This window comes from Piliocolobus tephrosceles, chromosome 14 (genome assembly GCF_002776525.5).
Source record: "Piliocolobus tephrosceles isolate RC106 chromosome 14, ASM277652v3, whole genome shotgun sequence".
In the NCBI taxonomy this organism is placed as follows: Eukaryota; Metazoa; Chordata; class Mammalia; order Primates; family Cercopithecidae; genus Piliocolobus; species Piliocolobus tephrosceles.
Genome location: NC_045447.1, coordinates 33,573,170 through 33,597,663, shown reverse-complemented (window position 1 = coordinate 33,597,663; position 24,494 = coordinate 33,573,170). Strand labels below are relative to the sequence as shown.

The 24,494-nt window shown below is 41.1% G+C and overlaps 1 protein-coding gene across 1 annotated transcript in view; it reads left to right on the top strand.

Moving 5' to 3' along the window:
* Positions 1 to 24,102, top strand: part of SLC44A1 (solute carrier family 44 member 1) — a 195,384-nt gene extending 171,282 nt beyond the window's left edge. Inside the window, exon 16 of the mRNA XM_023202418.2 lies at positions 23,879 to 24,102. Within this exon, the coding sequence (XP_023058186.1) occupies positions 23,879 to 23,893 (15 nt within the window). The 3' untranslated portion in view covers positions 23,894 to 24,102. The remainder of the gene's footprint in view (positions 1 to 23,878) is intronic.
* Positions 24,103 to 24,494: the final 392 nt, after the last annotated feature.

The window sequence follows — 24,494 nt, the reverse complement described above, 5'->3', positions numbered from 1 at the left end:
CCTCCAGGGTCCAAGTGATTCTCCTGCCTCAGCCTCCCGAGTAGCTGGGACTACAGGTGCCTGCCACCATGCCCAGCTAATTTTTATATTTTTAGTAGAGGTGGGTTTCACCATGTTGCCTGGTCTAGAACTCCTGACCTCAAAAGATCCACCCACCTTGACCTCCCAAAGTGCTGGGATTACGGGCGTGAGCCACCACACCCGGCCTACTGAACTTTTTGATTACGGAGTTTGTTCTCTGTTATTGTTTCATAGAAATAATAAGAAGCTAATTCTTATCTGACATCAAAGACTCCAGGCAAGATTTAAAAAAAAAAGTACCGGCCGGGCGCGGTGGCTCAAGCCTGTAATCCCAGCACTTTGGGAGGCCGAGACGGGCGGATCACGAGGTCAGGAGATCGAGACCATCCTAACACGGTGAAACCCCGTGTCTACTAAAAAATACACAAAACTAGCTGGGCGAGGTGGCGGGCGCCTGTAGTCCCAGCTACTCCGGAGGCTGAGGCAGGAGAATGGCATAAACCCGGGAGGCGGAGCTTGCAGTGAGCTGAGATCTGGCCACTGCACTCCAGCCCGGGCAACAGAGCGAGACTCCGTCCCACCCCAAAAAAAAAGTACCATGATACCTTAGAGAAAAACTGGTTCCATTACTTTGCTGAGCACCTACTATATGTCAGTATTCCTCTCAGGGAGTTCACAGTTGAGGGACGGAGAGGGGATAGGTGTGGTCAGTATAGCAGTGGAAGTGTGTGTAATGTGTCAAAGCAGTTGGGGGTGGGGGCAACCGTTCATTCCACTGGGGTGGGGTCAAGGAATAAGTTGAGGCCTAGGGGAAAAGTGTGGTCTTTCAAATCCTCCACAAACATCGCCAGATCTGAAGTTCCCGGAAAAGAGACTGGAGTGTGGTAAGGCATAAAGGTGTGAAATAGCATTTGCAGCGTATGCACTTGGGAAGCACTAACCTCCAGGTAATATGTTCTTATAAAGTATGAGGCTGGAAATGATAAGAATGAGGCCAAAGAGTCAGGCCACGTCTCACCCACCTGCCAAGAAGGTTAGATTTTATCCTGTAGGTGGTGAATAGCCATAGAATAATTTACATTTAAGATTTGCTTTTTATCAGGTTGTTTACCCCACTGGAATATCAATGCACGAAGTATAGAACCTCCTATTTATCTGACAGTGGTCAAAACTGAATCAAAAGGCCTAAGATTATATCTATTAATTGAGAATTTCATGAAGATTAAATACAAAAAGTCCCAGTCCCTTTGGAAAGTATCTTAGCATTCTGGTAATTACATTTGACCTGTGGGCTGTAAAAGGTTTTGGTTTTGGTTTTAATATGGATATTTAACAGAGCTGAATTTCTGTGCCTTTTATACACAGAGCTGCTGCACTGCCTCCTCTCCTTGTCCTAACAGGGACTCACACACAGCATTCCCCTCACACAGACCCCAGAAAATCCCATCGGTGTCCTTACTGGGGCCAAACGCTCAACACTGGTTCCTAGAACTTGAGGCATGAAATAAACCAATTCATTGTTTTCTGCATAATTTTGCATGCTTTTAAAATAATACGTGATGATGGATATATTACCATGTTGCCTTTCACAACAGGTTAAGATGCTCACTTTGTGGTCATACACATGATCAGGACCTTCCCTCATGGAAGAAGGATAAAGAATCCCTTTGTTTCGCCCTCCTCCCTCCTGCTTGGTCTTCAGCCATACCATGCATGTCTTTATCCATGTATCATGGTCTGGTGGAAAAGCATGGGATTTGGAATCTGATGGACTTGAGTTTGGATCTTGCCCACCCCATCACCTTGCCAAGTTCCTTAACTTCTCTTTCTTTACCTGGCAAAAGGAGCTAATAATACCTTCTCTTGAGGATTGAGTGAAAAATGTGATTACATCCTGAAACCAGTGCCCAACACACAGCAGGTTCTTAATAAATGCTGGTCCTTTCCATTCTTTTTCTATCTTCCCCTTCATATCAGTGAGCCATCAGAAGGCCAGGAAGCAGCCAGGCATGGTGGCTCACACCTGTAATCCCAGCTACTCAGGAGGCTGAGGCTGGAGGATCACTTGCAGTCAGGTATTTGAGACGAGCCTGGGCAACATAGCAAGACCTCATCCCTACCAAAAAAATAAAACATTTTTTTTTTTAATTAGCCAGGTATGGTGGCATGTGCCTATAGTCCCAGCTACTCAGAGGACTGAGGTGGGAGGTTTGCTTGAGCCCAGGAGTTTGAGGTTACATTGAACTATGATTGTACCACTGCAGTCCACTCTAGCCAACAGAATGAGACTGTGTCTCTAAAAATAATGATAATAGGCCGGGCGTGGTGGCTCACGCCTGTAATCCCAGCACTCTGGGAGAACGAGGCAGACGGATCACCTGAGGTCAGGCGTTTGAGACCAGCCTGGCCATGATGAAACACCGTCTCTACTAAAAATACAAAAAATTAGCCAGGTGTGGCAGTGCGTGCCTGTAATCCCAGCTACTCGGGAGGCTGAGGCAGGAGACCTGCTTGAACCCAGGAAGTGGAGGTTACAGTGAGCCGAGATCGCGCCATTGCACTCCAGCCTGGGCAACAAGAGAAAAACTCCGTCTCAAGAAAAAAAAAAAAAAGATAATTAGAAGTAAATAATTTTTAAAAGAGCAGGAGGCTCACAGCCTTCAATTCAGACTGCAACAGTACTAACTGGCCATTAGATCATGCTGTTCAGTGTTGTCCTAGGGGGCTTACCTCTGGAACAGGTTAATTAAATAAAAGCACTCTTCTTAGCTTACAGATTTTCTGTCTTGATGTCTTTGTAAAGATTTTGAGCTGTTTTGGGTATGGAGTCTGACAGTCATTAACTAGCCCCCAACCTTCCTGCTCTCTTGTTGTTCCAAGAGGACCCCAGTTCCGTCAATATTTGCTCACCACTAGACATGGACCACAACCCTGATGTGATCCCCAAAGCCAGGCTTTCCTGGCCTATGGGTTAAGCTGCCCCAATCGCACAGATAAGCAGCTTGTGCCTGACTGGCCTGCCCCCAAATCAGGAGAGAATCTCTTAGCCACTTGTGCTGAAATGTGACTTTCTTATTAACAGATATTGCCTAACAGACTGTGGTTTCTTGCTCATTGGCCAAGTCAACAGCCTAAAGGACCTTACTCTCAAAAATTTAGTCAAAAGTTAATCTTTGACTTAGAGGGACAACATTTTTGGGAACAGTCTTCATTGCACGTAGTCTGTTCTGTTTGTACTCATCTACTCTTAATATAATATCTTGGAAATGCCAAGATGTTGGCAGATTGTGACTGAACAAAATTTGGCAGTGAACTTGACAATCAAAATAGAGCCAAGTGACAAAAGTTTGAAAAGACACAAAAGAAAAAGACTTACAAGCTGAAGAACCCCAGTGTTAGCATAGAGACATATGGTTATAAAAAAAAATGCAAGTTTGCAAAGCTGTAGCACAGAACAGCAGTAATATAAATGCCTGCCCAAGTGTGGCTGCAAGACAAAGCTGGTGCCTGATATGGGGAGATAATGACGATTCTGAAATATTACCCTGCTGTATTTGTACTTGAAAGATTTTAAAGTATGTTCAAAGTAAATTTTATCTGTGTTTAATAAGCTCACAGGATAAGAAAGGGGATTGTGCCTTCATTGTAGTTTGACAAAGAGGGTATCTTTCAAGACATACACAAGACAGGAAAACCAGCCTTTGGAAAGACCATATGTTGCAATCTGAGAATTAGAAGGTTTGAGCACGTATACTCCAAGAAGCCTCTTATTTGCTTTGGAATTCCCAACTTACAGGTATAGCCAACCGTTAATTATTAATATAAATTAATTTAGTAATTTCTACCTTCTACCTAGTTCAGAAGTTCTCTTAGAAGGCAATGTATTTCTGGCTGGGCGCGGTGGCCCACGCCTGTAATCCTAGCACTTTGGGAGGCCACGGTGGGTGGATCACCTGAGGTCAGGAGTTCGAGACCAGCCTGACCAATATGATGAAACCCCTGTCTCTACTAAAAATACAAAAATTGGCCAGGCATGGTGGTGTGCACCTGTAATCCAGCTACTCGGGAGGCTGAGACAGGAGAATCACTTGAACCTGGGAGTCAGAGGTGGCAGTGAACCGAGACTGCATCATTGCACTTCAGCCTGGGCAATAATAGTGAAACTCCAACTCAAAAAAAAAAAAAAAAAAAGAAGAAGAAGAAGAAGGAGGAGGCAATGTGTTTCCATGCTGCCTTCTCTGAGAGTTGGAGAGCAAAATCTGTTGCTTCCTAACCCCCATGCAGTGCTCCTCGCTCTGTCTTCTGGAACAGCAGGTGCCTGTGCTGGTCAGCAGCCCTTCCAGCATTTGATTAGAGGAAGCATTTGATTGAGGTCTCTTTTGTCTGCCATTATTCAGAACAAATGCATAGTCTCCAAGCCCTCCCCATCCAGGATCCCCGACCCTGACCCTAGCAGAATGCTCCCTGTTGCCTTGCATCACCCCAGGGTTTTCTCAGGAACAGAGGAAAGAGGCCAAATGTCCTATTTTACTTCTTGCTAGAGTCCTAGAAAGACCAAGGCAATGAAAACACTTGATTAAATAAAAGTCAGGATAATTGGTGATGACTTTTTTTATTTACAAAATGTTGGCGTTCTATTGGGCATGGGAATTTAAAGTTACAAACACTCTTTCCTTTGTCTGGGAGATATGTGCATGGTGGAGTATAAGGGAGAATCACAAAGACTCTTTTCTTTCACTGAGAATCACGAATCCCTTTTTAATATATCTCTTTCTTTTCTTTCAAATGAAAAATGTGCCCGAAAGTTGAGCTGATTTTGAGCTGATTATGAGTCAGTGCCAAGCTTATCCAAAATGGATGGTCTAGGCCAGGTGCGGTGGCTCAGGCCTGTAATCCCAGCACTTTGGGAGGCCAAGGCAGGTGCATCACCTGAGGTTGGGAGTTCAAGACCAGCCTGACCAACAGGAAGAAACCCCTTCTCTACTAAAAATACAAAATTAGCCAGGCGTGGTGACACATGCCTGTAATCATAGCTACTTGGGAGGCTGAGGCAGGAGAATCACTTGAACCCGGGAGGCAGAGGTTGCGGTGAGCTGAGTGCCATTGCACTCCAGCCTGGGCAACAAGAGTGAAACACCATTTCAAAAAAAAAAAGAAAGGATGGTCTAGATAGACGTGCTGTTGTGTTGCTTTGATGTCCTACTGAGTTAAGCACTGCAAGAGTGCATTCAGAATGACACAGATCTATAGAATAATTTTGATAAATAAAAACCATGCAGAAAATGTTGAATAAAGTAACAAATCTCCAGAGTTCCATAGGTTTAACCGTATCATATATTTTTAAAATAGGCAGGTGTTAAGCCTTTTAAAGTTATTTCACCTTAAAATTATTTATTTTCCTTACAAAACAATACCTCGAATTGGTTCCTCTGGTTTTCAAATATATGATCTGATAAATGAAATGCATTAACATTTTATGAATTAGATGTGCTGGAATGGCATACATTGCTCCTGGAATAGCCATCATTTACTGGACACTTTTTCTCCTTTTGCCTAGTAAGCAAAAACCACTGTGCTAAGGGCCTGCTAGGCATTATCTTTAAATCCTTATAAGAATCATGAGACAGAGAGTCGTTCCCATTTTAAAGTTGAAATCACAATAACTCAGAAACTTAAGTTATATTACTAGAGGTCAGAGAGCCTCTGGCAAGTTATTTAAGTAAGCGTTAGAGCCACAGTCATTAGCAGAGTTCTGAATTACAGTAGTTTATTCAGTAATCCATATTCAGAGAACAGAGCAACAACACTCATAATCCAGTCTTGCATTAGGTTCACAAGACTCCAGGAATCTCCTTTTAATTCCTTCAGCACACTGGTGCATTGTCAGTTTTTTTCAGTCTTGCACAGGCCTAACTTTTCCAGTAACTTCGGACCTCTGGTAGAAGTGACTACAGTACTGTGCATACTCAAGTGTTTCACTGAGTGCCAGTTGACAGAGGTGACATTGTTAGGTTGGACTCTCCTACCTGAGTTATGATAATAAGGAAGTCCACCAACTTCCTTTTTTCCTCAAGGTCAGAGTTACATCTAGCAACTTAGGTACTCAAGTCAAGTAATTAGAAACTTCCTCTCAAATCAGCAGGGTGGAAGCTGGTTCTGTACTGCACAGAAAGGGGCCCTCATGATCTCATGGTGTGGGACTCCTGCCCTGACCTTGGGTCTGGGTCTCCTGCTGCATTTGTTCTTTTTTTTTTTTTGAGACAGAGTCTTGCTCTGTAGCCAGGCTGGAATGAAGTGGCAGGATCTTGGCGCACTGCAACCTCCATGTCCCAGGTTCAAGCAATTCTCCTGCCTCAGCCTCCTGAGTAGCTGGAACTACAGGGACGCGCCACCATACCCAGCTAATTTTTGCATTTTTAGTAGAGATGGGGTTTCACCATTTGGCCAGGATTGTCTCGATCTCTTGAACTGTTGATTCGCCCCCTCAACCTCCCAAAGTGTTAGGATTACAGGCGTGAGCCACCGTGCCCAGCCCCATCCATCTTTATCAGCTGCCATGAGACAGATCCCTGGATAGGACACACCTTCCTCATATGCTAGAGAATTGCTGTGATCATTTGGCTAATTAGAGGGCCAAATCTGCATTGTAAAATGGTACCCTCTTTAATTCCCTGGGGACAAATCCTACAGTGTCCTACTTCTGGTCTGCGTGAAGTTAAACATTTTTTCTTACAAACTCTCAGTGGCACCACCAACTTAAATAAAGAAGGAATTTTACCTTGTCTGCTGTCCAGAGCCAAACAAGTTTGTGGGTAGAATATCCAAGTCACTCATATTCGAAACTCTAGAGTTCTCCATCACACTTCCTTCTCCCTGATCATCTACTAACCCCTAACAAAGTTAGGGGCAAAAGGAGCAAAGTTAGATTTATGTCAGACCCTGTGTGGGACTAGTAGGTACTTATCGAATGAACAAAGGAAAAGTGGGAGGGAAGGAAAGAAGGAGGGAGACTTAGAACTTGAGTGTTTGAAATCTACTCTAATGTTAACAGTGTGAGGAAACAGCTCTTTTGAAAGTCATTTGGAAACGTGTATTAAAAATCTCAAGAATGGGCCAGGCGTGGTAGCTCATGCCTGTAATCTCAACACTTTGGGAGGCTGGGGTGGGTGGATCACCTGAGGTCAGGAGGTTGAGACCAGCCTGGTCAATATGGTAAAATCCCGTCTCTACTAAAAATACAAAAATTAGCCGGGTATGGTGGCACATGCCTGTAATCCCAGCTAGTCCGGGAGACTGAGGCAGGGAGAATCACTTAAACCGGGGAGGTGAAGGTTGCAGTGAGCTGAGATTGCCCCATTGCTCTCCAGCCTGGGCAACAGAGCGAGGCTCAGTCTCAAAAAATAAAATAAAATAAAATCTAAAGAATATGCACATTTTTACCCAGCAATTCTGTGTTTAGAAATTAAGGATATATGAAAAGATTTTGCTGCAAATCAGACTATTGTTCCTTGTTGTAACATATTGCAGCCAACCTAAATACCGAACAATAATCAGGTGAATGAATTATAATACATCTATACCCCTTCTTCCTCTAACCTTTCCTATCTCAGTAAATAATAACACTGGTAAACCAGTTGTTCAAGCTGGTAACCTAGAATCATTAAATTTCCCTTTCTTTCAACCTGTCATTTTGAGTCCTATTGTTTTCCAAAATATACAAGGAGTCGTCTTATAGAGGTATTAACTTAAGCAAGCAATAGGTGTCATCAAGCCTAAAAGCCAATCTATCAAGAAAATCTGAATGCTTTTAAGGCTTTACTCACCATGGATATAGAAGGAAACATTGTTCAAGTAACCAGGTAAGTGGGTGTTGATTCCAACATCATGGAAGAAGAAATTAAATTAATTGAGAGCCATAGCGAAACATGGACAAGGAAAAATGAAAAATAATGATATAGGGCTGCATACATAAAACATATGTACAGTATGGTACTTTATGGATGATTTAAGAGATTTTTTCAAAGTTAATTTTGATTAGATGCAATCAGTACAATCTTTAGATCCTCGACACCAGGCCCCCTGCTCTTGCCCTCCTCTCTCTGGTCCCCTTCCATGAGGCAAGGAGTCCACTATGGGACTGAGGGGACATGCCCACCCCAAGCCCAATACCACTCTCCAGAAACCCAGGACCCTAGAACTCCCTCCCAAGACAAGGCCTGTATGAGTTTCTTCTCCAGGTACTTCTTCCTAAGGATGGATACTGGCTGTGATTGTAGCAGGGGATGTGGCTGGAGCTTGTCCTTGTGGGCTCAGGTGTCCACACGTAAGCATGAGCAGCCTCTCCTAGTGTGGGCTGGGACGAGGAGTGGGAAGAGAATGGAGCAGAGTCTTCCATTTGTCCTCTTGCCTCAGACCTCACTAATGTTAGTAGTCATCCTGAATGCAATGTTTACTGCTGACTAGTCATACTAACTAACTCTCTCGGTCCCATATAGGATATGACTCCATTAGATCTCAACTTCAACTACTATAACTACAAAGGTGATAAACAATTAGTATTTTAAAAGATAAGCAAAAATAAGAAAATTGTTCGGGTGCAGTGGTTCACGCCTGTAATCCCAGCACTTTGGGAGGATGAGGTGGGTGGATCACTTGAGGTCAGGAGTTCAAGACCAGCCTGGCCAACAAGGTGAAACCCTGTCTCTACCAAAAATACAAAAATTAGCCAGGTGTGGTGGCGTGCACCTGTAGTCTCAGATACTTGAGAGGCTGAGGCAGGAGAATTGCTTGAACCCAAGAGGCAGAGGTTGCAGTGAGCTGAGATCACACCATTGCACTCCAGCCTGGGCAACAGAGTAAGACTCCATCTCAAAAAAAAAGAAAAGAAAAGAAAATTAGCTACACTCACATTTTGTTAACTTAGATAACCACCATAACACCTTGCAGATTTTTAAACACATATATTTGTAATATAGGTAAATATGTATGTAGTATATATTCACATTTTAAAAACAAAAGCTGGACTATATTACTATAAAACCTACTTTTTTCACTTAAAGTTATATCATGTACAACATTCTATGTCAGTAATACCCATTTAACATGCTATTTTTGTTGACTAAATGACATTCCATTATATAGATTACTTAATGCATACATAGTATTTTGCTACAAAGTACTAAGCTCTGACATATACATTGTTGAACATGGTGCATATAGTTTGAAGGGGGAAGCAGGTATTAACCAAACAGGAAAAAATACCTGAGCATAATTTGTGATGAAATGCCATGAAGGAAGAGAACAGAATACTATGAGAGAAAATCATAGAGGTACATAATGTAGTTGCAGAAAGATCTGTCTGAGGGAAACAAATTTGGTCTTGAAGGATGACTAATTTGGCATGTAAAAAGCTGAGGAAGAACATTCTAGGCAGAGAGAACTGTATATTTGGGGCCGGGTGCAGTGGCTCACGCCTGTAATCTCAGCACTTTGGGAGGCTGAGGCGGGCAGATCACCGGAGTTCAGGAGTTCGAGACCAATCTGGCCAACATGGTGAAACCCCGTCTCTACTAAAAATACAAAAATTAGCCGGGCGTGATGGCGGGCACCTGTAATCCCAGCTACTTGGGAGGCTGAGGCAAGATAATCGCTTGAACCCAGGAGGCAGAGGTTGCAGTGAGCCGAGATCGCGTCACTACACTCCAGCCTGGGCGACAGAGCGAGACCGTCAAAAAAAAACAAGAAACAAAACAAACAAAAAACTGTATATTGGAAGCCTCGAGGCAGAAAATTTCTTACTGGAAAGATGGTCATGGGGACTCGTGCTCAGCGAGGCTGGGACAAATGAGGCTAGAGGCCTTCCATGCTATGCAAGGTGTTTTGCATTTTCAATCTGTGTAAGTAACATGATCTAATTTATATTTTAGAAAGCTTACTCTGCCTGTTCTGTGTAGGAGAATGGGTTGAGGCTCTGATTTTAAGATGAAGGACTAGTTTAACGAATATTTCAGTAGTCCAAAGGAGATGATGGGGACATATAGGAGAATATTTGTGTAATTTGGCCTTTCTATATAAACCATTTAATACTTCAAAATAAAATCTCAAATTTTCTGGGCTATGTAATGCATCACTAATTCCACTAGATGGCAACGGCATAGTTATTAAGCAACACTGGAGAATTTCCTGGGGTTACTCAGTGCACCGCATTATTTCTAAGGTTATATTTTTTCGGTGTTTGATCTTTGATTTACATTGACATTTACATTCCCTTTAAGTTCCAAGAATGTAATATATCTTACAGTTCTTGTTTTAAAATTATAATTTCAATAACTCCCTTGACTGGGAGAATGTGAAGATCTCTGCCAACACGTTTTTGGTTCCCCACTATTTCTTTGCATCTACTTAAAAAAATAACAATAATAAAATAATATCAATTGCTATTTCTTGAGCACCTTTTATGAGTGAGTTATCGTGCTGAGTATTTGTATACATTGCCTCATATACTCATGCAGAGTAGATGTATTTCTTCTCATTTATAGACAAGAAAACAGAGACTAGGGAAGACTGGTAATTTGCCCAAAGTCACAATTATTATCTGCCAGAACCTTAATTCCAGCCCAGTCTCTATAAACAAATTATTAAGTGGATAAATTGGTAAATAAGCAAATAAATGAGTAAATAAACAAGATGATTATGCCTAGATGAATTGAATAAATTGTTTGGTCATTATAGATAATAAAATATTAGTTACAACCAAGCTAAAAATATAACCCAAAATATGCAAGCATGACAAAATAATATTCTCATAACACAAAGATAAAGATACATATTAAATAATTTCTGTCTTCTCTTTTTCCCTTTTCTTTCTTTTTTTTTTTCTCTTTGAGACCAAATGTTCCTTTGTTGCCCAGGCTGGAGTAGAGTGGTGTGATCCCGGCTCCCTGCAACCTCTACCTCCCAGGCTCAAGCAATTCTCCTATCTCAGCCTCCTGAGTAGCTGGGACTACAGGCCCACTGCACTTGGCTAATTTTTTGTATTTTTAGTAGAGACAGTGTTTCACCATGCTAGCCAGGCTAGTCTTGAACTCCTGAGCTCAAGTGATCTGCTCTCCTTAGCCTCCCAAAGTGTTGAGATTAAAGGTGTGAGCCACTGCACCTGGCCTGTCTTCTCTTTCCCTTAACATATTAGAATTTCCCAATGATATTAAAACTTCCTTGAGAGCAGGACCAACTGAATTATAATATTCTTTCATTTGAACATACTATATTCTATTCAATAATTCTCCTATAATTGAATTTAGCAATTTCCTCTCAAAATTAAGGGATTATTAATAATGCTATAATGATCATCTTTGTATAGAAATTTTGTATCTCCACCCATTTTGTTAAGGATGCTGTCCTAGAACTTAAATATTTATTGGATAAAAAGAAATTAACTTTTAAAACACTCTTGTTTATGTTATTTTTAACCTGATGAGTAAAGTGACACATTTTCCTTTAAAAATATGTAGCAAATATTCCCAGAAAAGAAAAACTATGCTACATCCCTCTAACCAGAATAATGACTTTTATGATTTTTGTATATTTATTTCCTGCTATATATATATTTATATATCTGTAATAATTATCTATATATACACCCATTTTCACAGTTACAATAAAATATACACACATAGGAACTTTCATATCTTGCCCTTGCCATTTAACATTATGTATGGTTATATATAGATATTTTATATTTTTTATAGATTTAGCTATAGATATCTGAACACACATATATAATATACATGTTCCATATCATTAAATATTGTTCAGAAACATGATGTCTTTAATTTATTTTTTTATAGAGACAGAAGTCTCACTATGTTGCTCAGGCTGGTCTCAAACTCCTGGGCTCAAGCAACTTTCCTGCCTCAGCCTCCCAAAGTGCTGGGATTACAGGGGTGAGCCACTGCACCCAGCCTCAGAAATACGATTTTTAATAGTGGAAGTATATTCCATTTTACTAAACTTTTATTTATAATCTTTTTATTATAGAGATATTTTTGCCACTCTGCTAATTCTTTCCTTTAGATAGACTTCTGGAAAGGGTATTACTACATCAAGAGGTGAAGGTACTCTATGAATGTTGATGCTTATTGCCAAATTGCCCTCCAGAAAGGTTCCACCAATCCTTTGCTCTAAAGCCTATGAACGTCACCATTTTCCACATCGGGCGGATACTCATATCATCATTCTCATCACCTTTAACAATATTAATGGCAAAAGATGACAGTCCCTTGTTATTTTCCTTTGTATTTTTTCTTAGTGAACTGAATATTTTATAGTAATTTATTAGCCCTTTATATTTTCTCTTCCGTAAATTCTCTATTCATGTCCTTTGCCATTTTGTTATTGAGATGTCACCAATTTTCCTACTGTTCAATAAAAGATTTTTATATATTAGGGATACTAGCACTTTTTCCAGTCATATTAGTAGCAAATCTTTCTCCTTCTTTGTAGTTTGTCTTTTAATTTTGTTAGTGATGCTTTTACCTATAATCTATGTGATTTAAATTTTCGATAATTTCCTTAAGCCCCCAAATCAGTAAAATAGTTACCTATATTTTCTATTTTTAAAATATTATTTTCTTTTATAAATTAAGGTACAATTTATATTCTATTTTTAATGGTTTTCTTTTACTTTTCATATTTAGTAATAGCTAGAAACAATTCTATTATATAATACGGAGTAAGGCCCATTTGTTATGTAATTTATTCCTTCCCCCATTGACTTGTGTGGATATTTTGTCATATGGAGTAGATCTATGATATTCTAAGAAGTATAATTGTTCAGAGGTTAGACTCTGTGATCAACCACATCTGGGTTCAGATCCTAGCTCTGCCATCTTTTTGTCCTTGCACAAGTTACTTAGCCTATCTAATTCTCAGTTTCCCCATCTGTAAAAGACAGATTTTTGGGAGGATTCCATTATCCTGAGCATGCAGAATAGTCAGCATGGGCTGTGCTACCTAGGAAACATTCAGTACAGTATGCATTCACTACTAGAATTATGACTATGATATCGATGAAGTTATTCATAGGTTTTTGTTTTGTTTTGTTTTTTTTGAGACGGAGTGTCACTCTGTCGCCAGGCTGGAGTGCGGTAGCACGATCTCAGCTCACTGCAACCTCCACCTCCCGGGTTCAAATGATTCTCCTACCTCACCCTCTGGAGTAGCTGGGTCTACAGGCACACGTCACCACACCTAGCTAATTTTTGTATTTTTAGTAGAGACAGGGTTTCACCATGTTGGCCAGGATGGTCTCGATCTCCTGACCTTGTGATCCACCTGCCTCAGCCTCCCAAAATGCTGGGATTACAGGTGTGAGCCACCACGCCCGGCCGGTTATTCATAACTTTAATAAATTCTGATATTCTTGAATGGTGCAGGAATACTCACTACAAACTTTTAATGAGTTACTGGGCATATGGTCAAAAAATACAACAAAGCCGCATTCACATCTCCACAATGGCTGTTTGCTTGTCTCACTCACAGGTAAGTGATACACTTCCACATCCACAGGGCACACAATGTGTATCTTGCCTTAAAAGGAAGAACTGCAAGGATATAAAACCAGATTATCTCAAAGGTTAGAGTGATTTAGGAGTACGGCTTTTCCATATTACTTTAATCATTTTCGTTTGTTTTGTTTTTGTTTTGAGACAAGGTCTGGCTCTGTCGTCCAGGCTGGAGTGCAGTGGCATGATCACAGCTCACTGCAACCTCCACCTTCTGGGCTCAAGCCATCCTGCCACCTCAGCCTCCCGAGTAGCTGGGACTATAAGTGTGCGCCACCATGCTTGGCTAATTTTTGAATTTTCTGTAGAGACAAGGCTTTGCCATGTTGCGCAGGCTGGTCTCAAACTCCTGAGCTCAAGTGATGCTCCCGCCTCGGCCTCTCAAAGTGCTGGGATTATAGGCATGCACCACCGCACCTGGCCCTTCTGTATTACTTTAATTTTTGACAATAATTATGCATACTGAGGGGAAAACAATAAAGATGTACCCTTGGAAAAAGTGCTTCCCTCAATGAAGTTACAGATTAATCATCACCCAAGATTTGGAATTTACTGCAAATAGTAAAAACATTAACACTTAAATCTTCAAATACAGAGAAGACTTTTAGGAACCATTTCAAGGTGTGCAGAAATTTGGCATGATCTCAATTTTATTTAAATCTTCTTTCATCTTTCTTTATGCATGTGTATACCTTAATTACAGGGTGTAAAATTACAAGTATAATTTTTTTTTTGAGACAGGGTCTCATTTTGTTGCTCAGGCTGGAGTGCAGTGGCACAATTACAGCTCACCACAACTTTGACCCTTCCAGGCTCAAGTGATCCTCCTGCCTCAGCCCCCCGAGTAGCTGGGACTATAGGCATGTGCTGCCAGTGCCTGGCTAATTTTTAAATTTTTTGTAGAGACATGATCCCTCTATGTCTCCAACTCTGTGGCTCAAGCAATCCTCTTCCCTTGGCTTCACTGTGCCTGAATTACAGACATGAGCCACCATGCCTGGCCTAATTATAGTTCTTATCATGTGGAGCTCAATCATCTATTACTAAATTGTTTCATAGTTATTTTCTTTCTCTTTTTTTAAAAATGAAGATATCATTAACATATCATAAAACTGACCATTTTAAACTGTTTACTTCATGGTTTTTGGCATATGCACAAAGCCGTGCAACCATGACCACCATCTGACTCTAGGGCATTTCACTGCCCCGAAGAGAAACCCATGCCTTTTAGCAGTCAGTGTCTATTCCCCTCACCCAGCTCCTGGAAACCACTATTCTACTTTATTTTGCTGTGGATTTGCCTATTTGGGATTCATGTAAAAGAAATTATACAATATGTAGAATTTTTTGTCAGCTTCTTTCACTTAGCATGTTTTCAAGTTTCAATCATGTTGTAGCATATGCCAGTATTTCATCCCTTTTTATGTCTGAACAATGTTCTGGTGTGTTACATAGTATATTTTGTTCATTCATTCATCAGTTGATGGATACTTAGGTTGGATTTGCACCTTTTTGCTACTCTGAATAATGCTGCTATGAACATTCGTGTACAAGTTTTTGTGTGGACATACGTTTTCAATTCTTTTGGGTATATACCTAGAATTCCCAGGTCATATGGTAATCCTGTATTTAACTTTTTGAGGAATACCAAGTTGATTTACACAGCAGCTGCCCCATTTTACACTCCCACCAGCAGTGTATGAGGGTTCCAGTCTTTCTACATCCTTGACAAGTGTAAGTTTCCATCTTTTTGATTATAGACATCCAGTGAGTGTGAAGTTGTATCTCAGTGTGGTTTGTTTTGCATTTTCCTTATGATTAATGATGTTAAGCACCTTTTCATATATTCATTGGCTATTTGTATATGTTCTTTGGAGAAATGTCTATTCAAGTCCTTTGCCCATTTAAAAAATTGGATTGTCTTTTTGTTGTTGAGTATGAGTTCTTTATATATTCTAGATATATACTAGTCCCTTCTCAGATATGTTCTCTTACCCTTGAGTTATCTTTTTACTTCCTTGTAGTATTCCTTGAAGTGAAAAGTTTTAAATTTTGATGAAGTCAAATTATCTGTCTTTTCCTTGGTTGCCTGTTCTTTTGTTGTCATGACTCAGAAATCATTGTTTAATCCAAGGTCATAAATATTTAGCCTTAAGTTTATCTTCTGAGAGTTGTATAGTTTTAGCTCATACATGTAGGTCATTGATCTATTTTGAATTAAGTATATATATGTCATATACAGAGTATATGTAGGTGTATATGTGTGACATATCTGTAGATGTCCAACTTTCTTCTTTTGCATGTGGATATCCAGTTGTCCCATCACCCTTTGTTGAACAACTATTTTCTTCAAATGAATGGTCTTGATACCTTGTCAGTGTCCAAATCAATTGACTATAGATATGTAGGTTTATTTCTAGATTTGCAATTCTATTCCATTGGTCTGTAGGTCTTAGTTGAGCTCTTGATAAATACCGGCTTGAGATGAGTATATTTCATTCTCTAACAAGGGCCTGGAGTATAGCTGAACACTGACTGGCCCATGCTGCTTACCTGTCAGCTGGCATGAGTAAGAGATTTACAGCCTCCTCTGAGACATGAGGATTATAAGAGGGGCATGCACCTGAAAATAGTTTGTACCTCTGATCAGCTCCAAGAGTCTCCATAGAGACAAAGAGACAAATAAATTCCAAATTCCTGTCCATGTAGCTTGGCTAAAATAATTTGAAACCTAGTAATTTTTTTTTTTTTGAGACGGAGTCTCGCTCTGTCACCCAGGCTGCAGTGCAGTGGCCGATCTCGGCTCACTGCAAGCTCCGCCTCCCGGGTTCACGCCATTCTTCTGCCTCAGCCTCCCAAGTAGCTGGGACTACAGGCACCCGCCACCAGGCCCGGCTAATTTTTTGTATTTTTGGTAAAGACAGGGTTTCACTGTGTTAGACAGGATGGTCTCGATCTCCTGACCTCGTGATCCGCCCGCCTCGGCCTCCCAAAGTGCTGGGATTACAGGTGTGAGCCACCGCACCCAGCCTTGAAGTCTAGTAATTTGTAGGCAGTTATAACTCATACACCCATTTCAGCACCCTCAAATTCACCTGATAAATATTTATAGAGTCCCTGTTCTGTGCTGTGTGCAGCAAAGCAGCTTTAATTTGAGGACTTTTATTTCCTGGCATTCTTCCAACAAACTACTTACAGCAAAGTTGCCAAAGATAGTAAGCTGATTATATGAAGGTATCATTATTTATTTATTTATTGAGACAGGATCTCACTCTGTCGCCCAGGCTGTAGTGCAGTGGCGCAATCTTGGCTCACTGCAACCTCTGCTTCCTGGGTTCAAGCAATTCTTGTGCCTCAGCTTCCCGAGTAACTGGGATTACAGACACGCATGACCATGCCCAGCTAATTTTTGTATTTATTTAACAGAGACGGGGTTTCACCAGATTGGCTAAACTGGGCATGCGCCACCACTCCCAGCTAATTTTTTTATTTTTAGTAGAGATGGAGTTTCACCATTTTGGCCAGGCTGGTCTCGAACTCCTGACCTCAAGTGATGCGCCCACCTCAGGCTCTCAAAGTGTTGGGATTACAGGGGTGAGCCACTGCACCCAGCCTGAAGTTATCATTGTTATAGGCCAAAAACAGTTGAATGGTGGCTCTTATTTTTGAAAAGTTGATTTATAGTCCTTCTCTTTGTCAATAATTAGCCAGCAGGCCAACTGTCTCTTCAAGCCACTCCTTGTTAAAGGTAAATACAACCTTATCATTTGTGTATAACAGAATGTTTAGTCTTTCTGTTTTGCTTTGTTGAAGATAGGAGTGGCGAGATATCTGTAGGATTGCATTAAAGTTATCCAAAATGATATTAGGTTAACATGAAAGTTGTAAAGAAGGGAAGCAGAGACAATTATTCCCTGGGCCTGGAAGCTTCATCCTTCTGCCTTTAGGGACCAAAGCTTTGTTACCATATGGTCTGCCGTAACAATCCAAGACTGATCCCTTTCTTCCTGTTTATTGGTGCCAGTGATCCTAGAATAGCAAGGTATAGTTTGTGTCTGATAATGTTTAATCTTGGTGACAGCTGGCACAAGAAACATAACCCTGAACCTTGGAACGAAGATGGTTTTCTGCTCAGCGCAAGTTCTATTGCAGCATATTATAGCAAGCTCAGAAAGATAGCCAGACTTCTAAATTACATTATTCCTTTTTAAGTTGCTAAAATTGAGGCTGAGGCAGGAGAGTTGTTTGAGGCTTCCATTTGACACTGTAAAAATTAAGAACTTCAGTTCATCAAAAGACACCATTAAAAGAGAAAAGGCAAGCCACAGACTAGAAAAGGATATTTGCAAAGCACATATTTGGTAAAGGACTCCAAACTAAAATTTATAAAAATTTTACAAATCGCCAGATGCGGTGGCTTACTCCTGTAATCCTAGCACTTTGGGAGGCCGAGGAGGGGTGGATCACCTGAGGTCAGGAGTTCAAGACCAGCCAGGCCAACATGGCGAAACCCTGTCTCTACTAAAAATATAAAAATTAGCCGGGTGTGGTAGTGCCCACCTATAATCCCAGCTACTTGGGAGGCTGAGGAAAGAGGATTGCTTGAACCCAGGAGGTGGAGGTTGCAGTGAGTGGAGATCGCACCACTGCACTCCAGCCTGCGCAATGGGAGCGAGACTCCATCTCAAACGAACAAACGAACAAACAAACAAACAAAAACTTTTACAAATCAGTAAGAAAAAGGCAACCCAAATGGATGAAAGATTTAAATGGGTACCCCACAAAAGGGGATAGCCAAGAGGATAGAGCATATGAAATGAGGATTAACATCTTCAGACACCATCCCCTAGTCTGTGCAGTCAGGCAACTGCCTTTTCTCATCCTCAGCAGACAGAGAGGTATTCTCTGAAGAGGTTAAGACAGAACTTAAGGGAGGAGCATCCAAAACAGAGGTATCAAATTAAGTCAGGGAGATTAAGACACCGCCCCCGCTACCCGCCGCCCTCTGCCCCCGCACCGCCACCCCCTCCTTCACCATTCCCTACCCCTCGGCCCCCGCTTGACCCAGCTCCTAGAATTCTGACAACCAGGTCTTCACCCACCAAGCAGGAAACTGAAAAATTATTCTTCAGGGAATCTAACCAGCCCAAAGGAAAATGCCTAAAGATGCTCACACGGGGTTCTCTAGCTAGAAAGTCCAATCAAGTTGTTATACAGTGAAGCATTTCAATGACAAGATCTACCTGCGAATAAACACTTCCAATTAGTTTTAGTGCTGCTTTCTTAAATAAGAATTACCAGACCCTTGGGGCAAGTCTCTACCGTGAAAGACAGAGATCAAAACAAAGAGAAAGACAACAACAAAGCAACTTAGAGGAAACAGACTATAAGGTAGAAGAAAACTGTGAATGACTAAACTCAGATAATAGAAAGGATTGTAATAAAAAAAGAAAACTAGTTTGCTATTTAGGCTGTGCGGTGGCTCATGCCTCTAATCCCAGCACTTTGGGAGGCCAAGGCGGACGAATCATTTGAGTTCAGGAGTTCAAGACCAGTTTAGCCAATCTGGTGAAACCCCGTCTCTGTTAAATAAATACAAAAATTAGCTGGGCATGGTCATGCGTGTCTGTAATCCAAGCTACTTGGGAGGCTGAGGGAGGAGAATTGTTTGAACCCCTGGAGACAGAGATTGCAGTGAGCCGAGATTGCACCACTGCACTCCAGCCTGGGCGACAGAGCGAGACTCCGTCTCAAAAAAAAAAAAAAGAAATAAAATAGTTTGCTATTGAAAAGAGGAACGTTCAGAGAAGAAAAATATTTAAAATAGAAAAAAGTGTAAAACTCATAGAAGGGTTGAAAGATGAATTTGAGGAAGTCTCTTAGAAAGTAGGGCAAAAATAAGATGGAAAAGATAAAAGTAGAGATTCATTCCAGGGGATTCAATATCCATATAATAATTCCTTTATACCATACATATATAGAAGGAAAACTTGTTTGGACCAGTTAATTAGATGTAGTCTTGGGCCTGAAGTTGGAGAAGGGTGTTCTGGGCTCCCAAGGGATCTGACACAAAGAGAAGTTTCAGGAAGCTTTGAATTGAATCTTCTAGTCACTCACTGGGATGAGCTAGATTATGCTGTGAGTTTTCATGTTCAAGGGTAGTAGGAAAGATACAGCTTTCAAGTGTAATGAAATCACATTTATTAGACTGTATACTTTAGTCTTAAGGGTTACATTTAGCTTTTTAAATAATATTTTAAAATTTAATGCACTCCAGCCTGGGCGACAGAGCGAGACTCCATCTCAAAAAAAAAAAAATTAAAAATAGGAAGAGATTCAGGCACAATGGCTCATGCCTATAATCCCAGCACTTTGGGGTGCTGAGGCAGGTGGATTGCTTGAGCCCAGGAGTTTAAGACCAGCCTGGGCAACATGGTGAAATCCCATCTCTACAAAAAATACAAAAAAAGTAACCAGGTGTGGTGGCGTGGGCCAGTAGCCCCAGCTACTCAGAAGGATGAGGTGGGAGGGTTGATTGAGCCCGGGAGGTCAAGGCTGCAATGAGCTGCTATGGTGCAACTGCACTGCAGCCTAGGTGACAAAAGCAGGACTCTGTTTCAAAAAACAAAACAATTGGGAGGCCGAGGCAGGTGGATCATGAGGTCAGGAGGTCGAGACCATCCTGGCTAACACGGTGAAAACCCATCTCTAATAAAAATACAAAAAAATTAGCCGGACATGGTGGTTGGCGCCAGTAGTCCCAGCTACTCGGGAGGCTGAGGCAGGAGAATGGCGTGAACCTAGGAGGTGGAGCTTGCAGTGAGCTGAGATTGCGCCACTGTACTCCAGCCTGGGCGACAGAGTGAGACTCTGTCTCAAAAAAAAAAAAAAAAGAAAAGGAGGAAAGCTGAATATAATACAGTCTCCTGGATAGGATTGTGGTACTGAAAAGAACATCAGAGAACATTAATGAAATCTGAATAAAGTATGTGTTATGTGTGTGCCTAATTGAAGAGACTACCCAAACAGGCTGAGTGTGAGCAACAACGCTGTTGCAACAAGGCTGCAAGTGGGCTGAGTCCAAGAAAGGAGTCAGCGAAGGGTGGTGGGAGTGGAACTGGTTTGATAGGTTTGGGGTAGGTAGTGGAAAGTTACAGTTAGGGGCAGCTTTTTCGGGCAGGGGAAGAATGTCACAAGGTGCATAGTCATGAGGTGGGGGGAGGTCACAAGGCATGATACCACAAGGTCAATTCATGAGTTAGGGTAGGGCAGGAACGTATCACAGTGGTGGAATGCTGGAAGATCGGTTTAATCAGTTAAGGCAGGAACTAGCTGTTTCTTCTTCTTTAGTGGTTCTCCTGTTGCTCCATGCTTTGTGACTCCAGGAGGCCTGTATGTGTGGGTTACAGGGGTCACAATGACTCGGCCACCATGTAGCCTGTTCAGAGGACCTTGCAGTATGGAGTTTAGCTAATAGCCGTGTCCAGTGTTGGTTCATTAGTTGTGACAAATGTATCATAGTAATGTAAGATGTTAGCAATAGGGAAAACTAGACCTGAGGTAGATGGGAGCTCTATGTTCTCTTTGCAACTTTTCTGTAAACCTAAAACTATTCTAAGATTAAAAAGTTTAGGCCGGGCACGGTGGCTCGAGCCTGCAATCCCAGCACTTTGGGAGGCCGAGACAGGTGGATCATGAGGTCAGGAGATCGAGACCATCCTGGCTAACACGGTGAAACCCCATCTCTACTAAAAATACAAAAAATTAGCCGGGCCTGGTGGCAGGCGCCTGTAGTCCCAGCTACTTGGAGGCTGAGGTGGGAGAATGGCATGAACCCGGGAGGTGGAGCTTGCAGTGAGCCAAGATCGCGCCACTGCACTCCAGCCTGGGCAACACAGCAAGACTCCGTCTCAAAAAAATAAATAAATAAATAAAAAGTTTATTTGGCTGGGTGTGGTGGCTCACACCAGTCATCTCAACACTTTGGGAGGCCCAGGCCGGTGGATCACCTGAGGTCAGGAATTCGTGACCAGCCTGGCCAATATGGCGAAACCCCGTCTCTACTAAAAATACAAAAATTGACCAGGTGTGGTGTTAGGCGCCTGTAATCCCAGCTACCCAGGAGGCTGAGGCAGGAGAATCGCTGGAACCCAGGAGGGCAGAGGCTGTAGTGAGCCGAGATTGTGCCACTGCACTCCAGCCTGGGTGACAAAGCAAGACTCTGTCTCAAAAAAAAAAAAAAAAAAAAGTTTTTTTAAATAGAAAAATAGGAGGAAAGAACTTTTATCTTAACATCAGACAAATCACAGCTTTGGCATAAGCCTAGTGACTACGCCACATGACCATAACCAAGCAACCATCAGTCAGATGTCAGTCTAATCTTAGGTCCTGTTATTTTCAGTAAAGGGGAAAAAATCATGAAAGTTGAAACTGCAAGTCAAAGTATGTAAAATCATAAAATGGAATAGCATGTGGCATGGAGCTCCTATAGTCCCAGCTACCAAGGAGGCTGAAGTGGGAGGATTGATTGAGCTCAGGAGTTTGAGGTTACAGTGAGCTATGATCATGCCACTGCACTCCAGTCTGGGTGACAGTGCAAGACCTTGTCTCATACAAATAAAATAAATAAATAAATAAATAAATAAATAAAATGAAACTGGTAAGACAGCTAAGTTTAGATGAGGTGTTGTGGAAAACAGGAAGCCATTGATAATTTCTTGAGTGAGGAACTAATGTGGTGAAAGCAACAATTTAGGGATTTATTCTATCGGCAGCCTGCCAAATGGATTGAAGTTGGGAAAAGTCTGAGGCAGGGGGATCAGCAATAACTGGCATGTACTAAAATCTCAAGACTAAAATCCTAAAATGAAACTTTTGGTAAGGGTTTCAAGCAACGTTATTCTTAGTGCTACATGTGACCTGTTTTAACCACCTGGAGACAAGCAGAGCCTCTTGTGGAGACGGATGTAGCAGATCTTCACCTGACTTCCTTAGATATCTGAATCATAGAACTATTTCATATCCCCTTCTTGCAAGTCCAAGTTCTCCTGGCATCTTGTGGTTAGGACTGTATCTTGTTACTTCTGCTTGTCCTGCAGTGGCTCTGGGCTTGTTTGATAACCAAACTGAGCCTACACTTATTTTTAATTTTTAACCCATCCTAATGGGGCTTTTTTATTTGGAAATGATTTCAAACTTAGAGAAAAGCTGCAAGAATAAGAATGGTACATAAAACACCATGTTACATATTGTTACACCTTTGTTAAACATGTGTTTTATCCCATATGCTCATCCATTCTCTCTCTGTATCTATCTAGATCTCGATATCTATCTATAAATATATCTATCTCTATGTATAGACAGATATCTAGATATATCTAGCTGTTAAGATCTAGATAGATAGTTGTCTGGATAAGTATCTAGATTGATATAGATAAATACAGAGAATAGTAGGTCCATACTCTTTCTGTCTCTCTCTCTCTCTCTATATATATACACACACACACATATATATACACACATATATCTGTTAGGTATATAGTATATACCTAATACTTTTGGATCATTTGAGAATAATGTGCACACGTCATTGCCTTTTAGTCCTAAATACTTCAGTGTGTATTTCCTAGCAATAAGAATATCCATTTAAAGAACCACATTATAATTCTTATCGTCAGTTAATTTATTTAGTCACTATTTCTTGAATTGAACCAAACTATGAGAACACCCATTATCCTGGTCTGACCTGACCCACTGCTGACTGAATTACAGGAGTGAAAAATTCAAAGTTTCATTTGCATTTCAGGTTTTGGTCTTTGAGAGTACCATAGAATCAAGTTTTGCAGATTAGCTTTGAATTTGACTCATCATAGGTGTGTCTGATTCAGTTCAACTATTCTAAAAATCTCTGTCAAAGAATAATACTAATGCCAACAATGGCAAACACTAATCTAGCCTTCCTCGGTATGTGTCAGACAGTGTTCTAAGTTCACTGCATTTACCAATGCATTTAATCCTTACAACAACCTTAAGGAAACCATACTTATCTTTATTTTATACTTTGGGAAATGTAGGCAGAGGATTTAAATAACTTGTGTGTGAATACACAGTTGATAAGGGGATCTCTCAGATATCTTCTTAAATATGTTAATCTGTGTGTGTGTGTAGCCTTCTTACATTTCATAATGTTTTCTTTAAAGACAATCCCACGCTATTTCTAGTTATTGATTACTTCTCATTGTGTCATGTTCCCTTAGGACAGAAGCATTCATTTTCTTGATGTGTTGATCTTTCAGCTGAAGAAAAGGTGACTGGTCTCATGAGCCCGGAAGAATGAACTCAGAGGAGGTTGTTTACATGAAGTTCTCCCACTCACCAGCTGTTGAGAGTCTGCAATTATGAAGAGCAGGATCTTATTACTTCAATGAAAGCGTGTAACAAGGTTCTCGAACCAACAACAGCCAAGTGGATTTGGTACAGTGTGGCTGTCTAATAAATAATCAAAAGCATTTGATAGAAATCTGTCTTGCAGCACTGTCTTCACATTTAATGTTGCTTTCTCTTCTAGCCTGGGTATGTTTAAATGATTCCCTTTTCTCACTCTAGTGCCAATACTGGCCTGAAGGCTAGATCCACAGCGAAATTCTTGTTCAGGCTGGGTCTGTCGACTTTGACTCTGCTATTTATAGAGCCAATGTGGGTTAATAACTGCTATTTATTGAGTGCCTGCTCCATGCCAAGCATTAGGCTGGTGCTTTATATATGTTTAATCCTCACAATAGCCCTGTAAGGTTGCACCTATTATCTCCGCTTTGCCCACGAAGAAACGGAGACTCACAGAGTTTGTGTGCTATGTGTAAGATCACACACTTGCCAGAGTCAGGATTCAAATCTAGTTCTAACTCCAAAGCT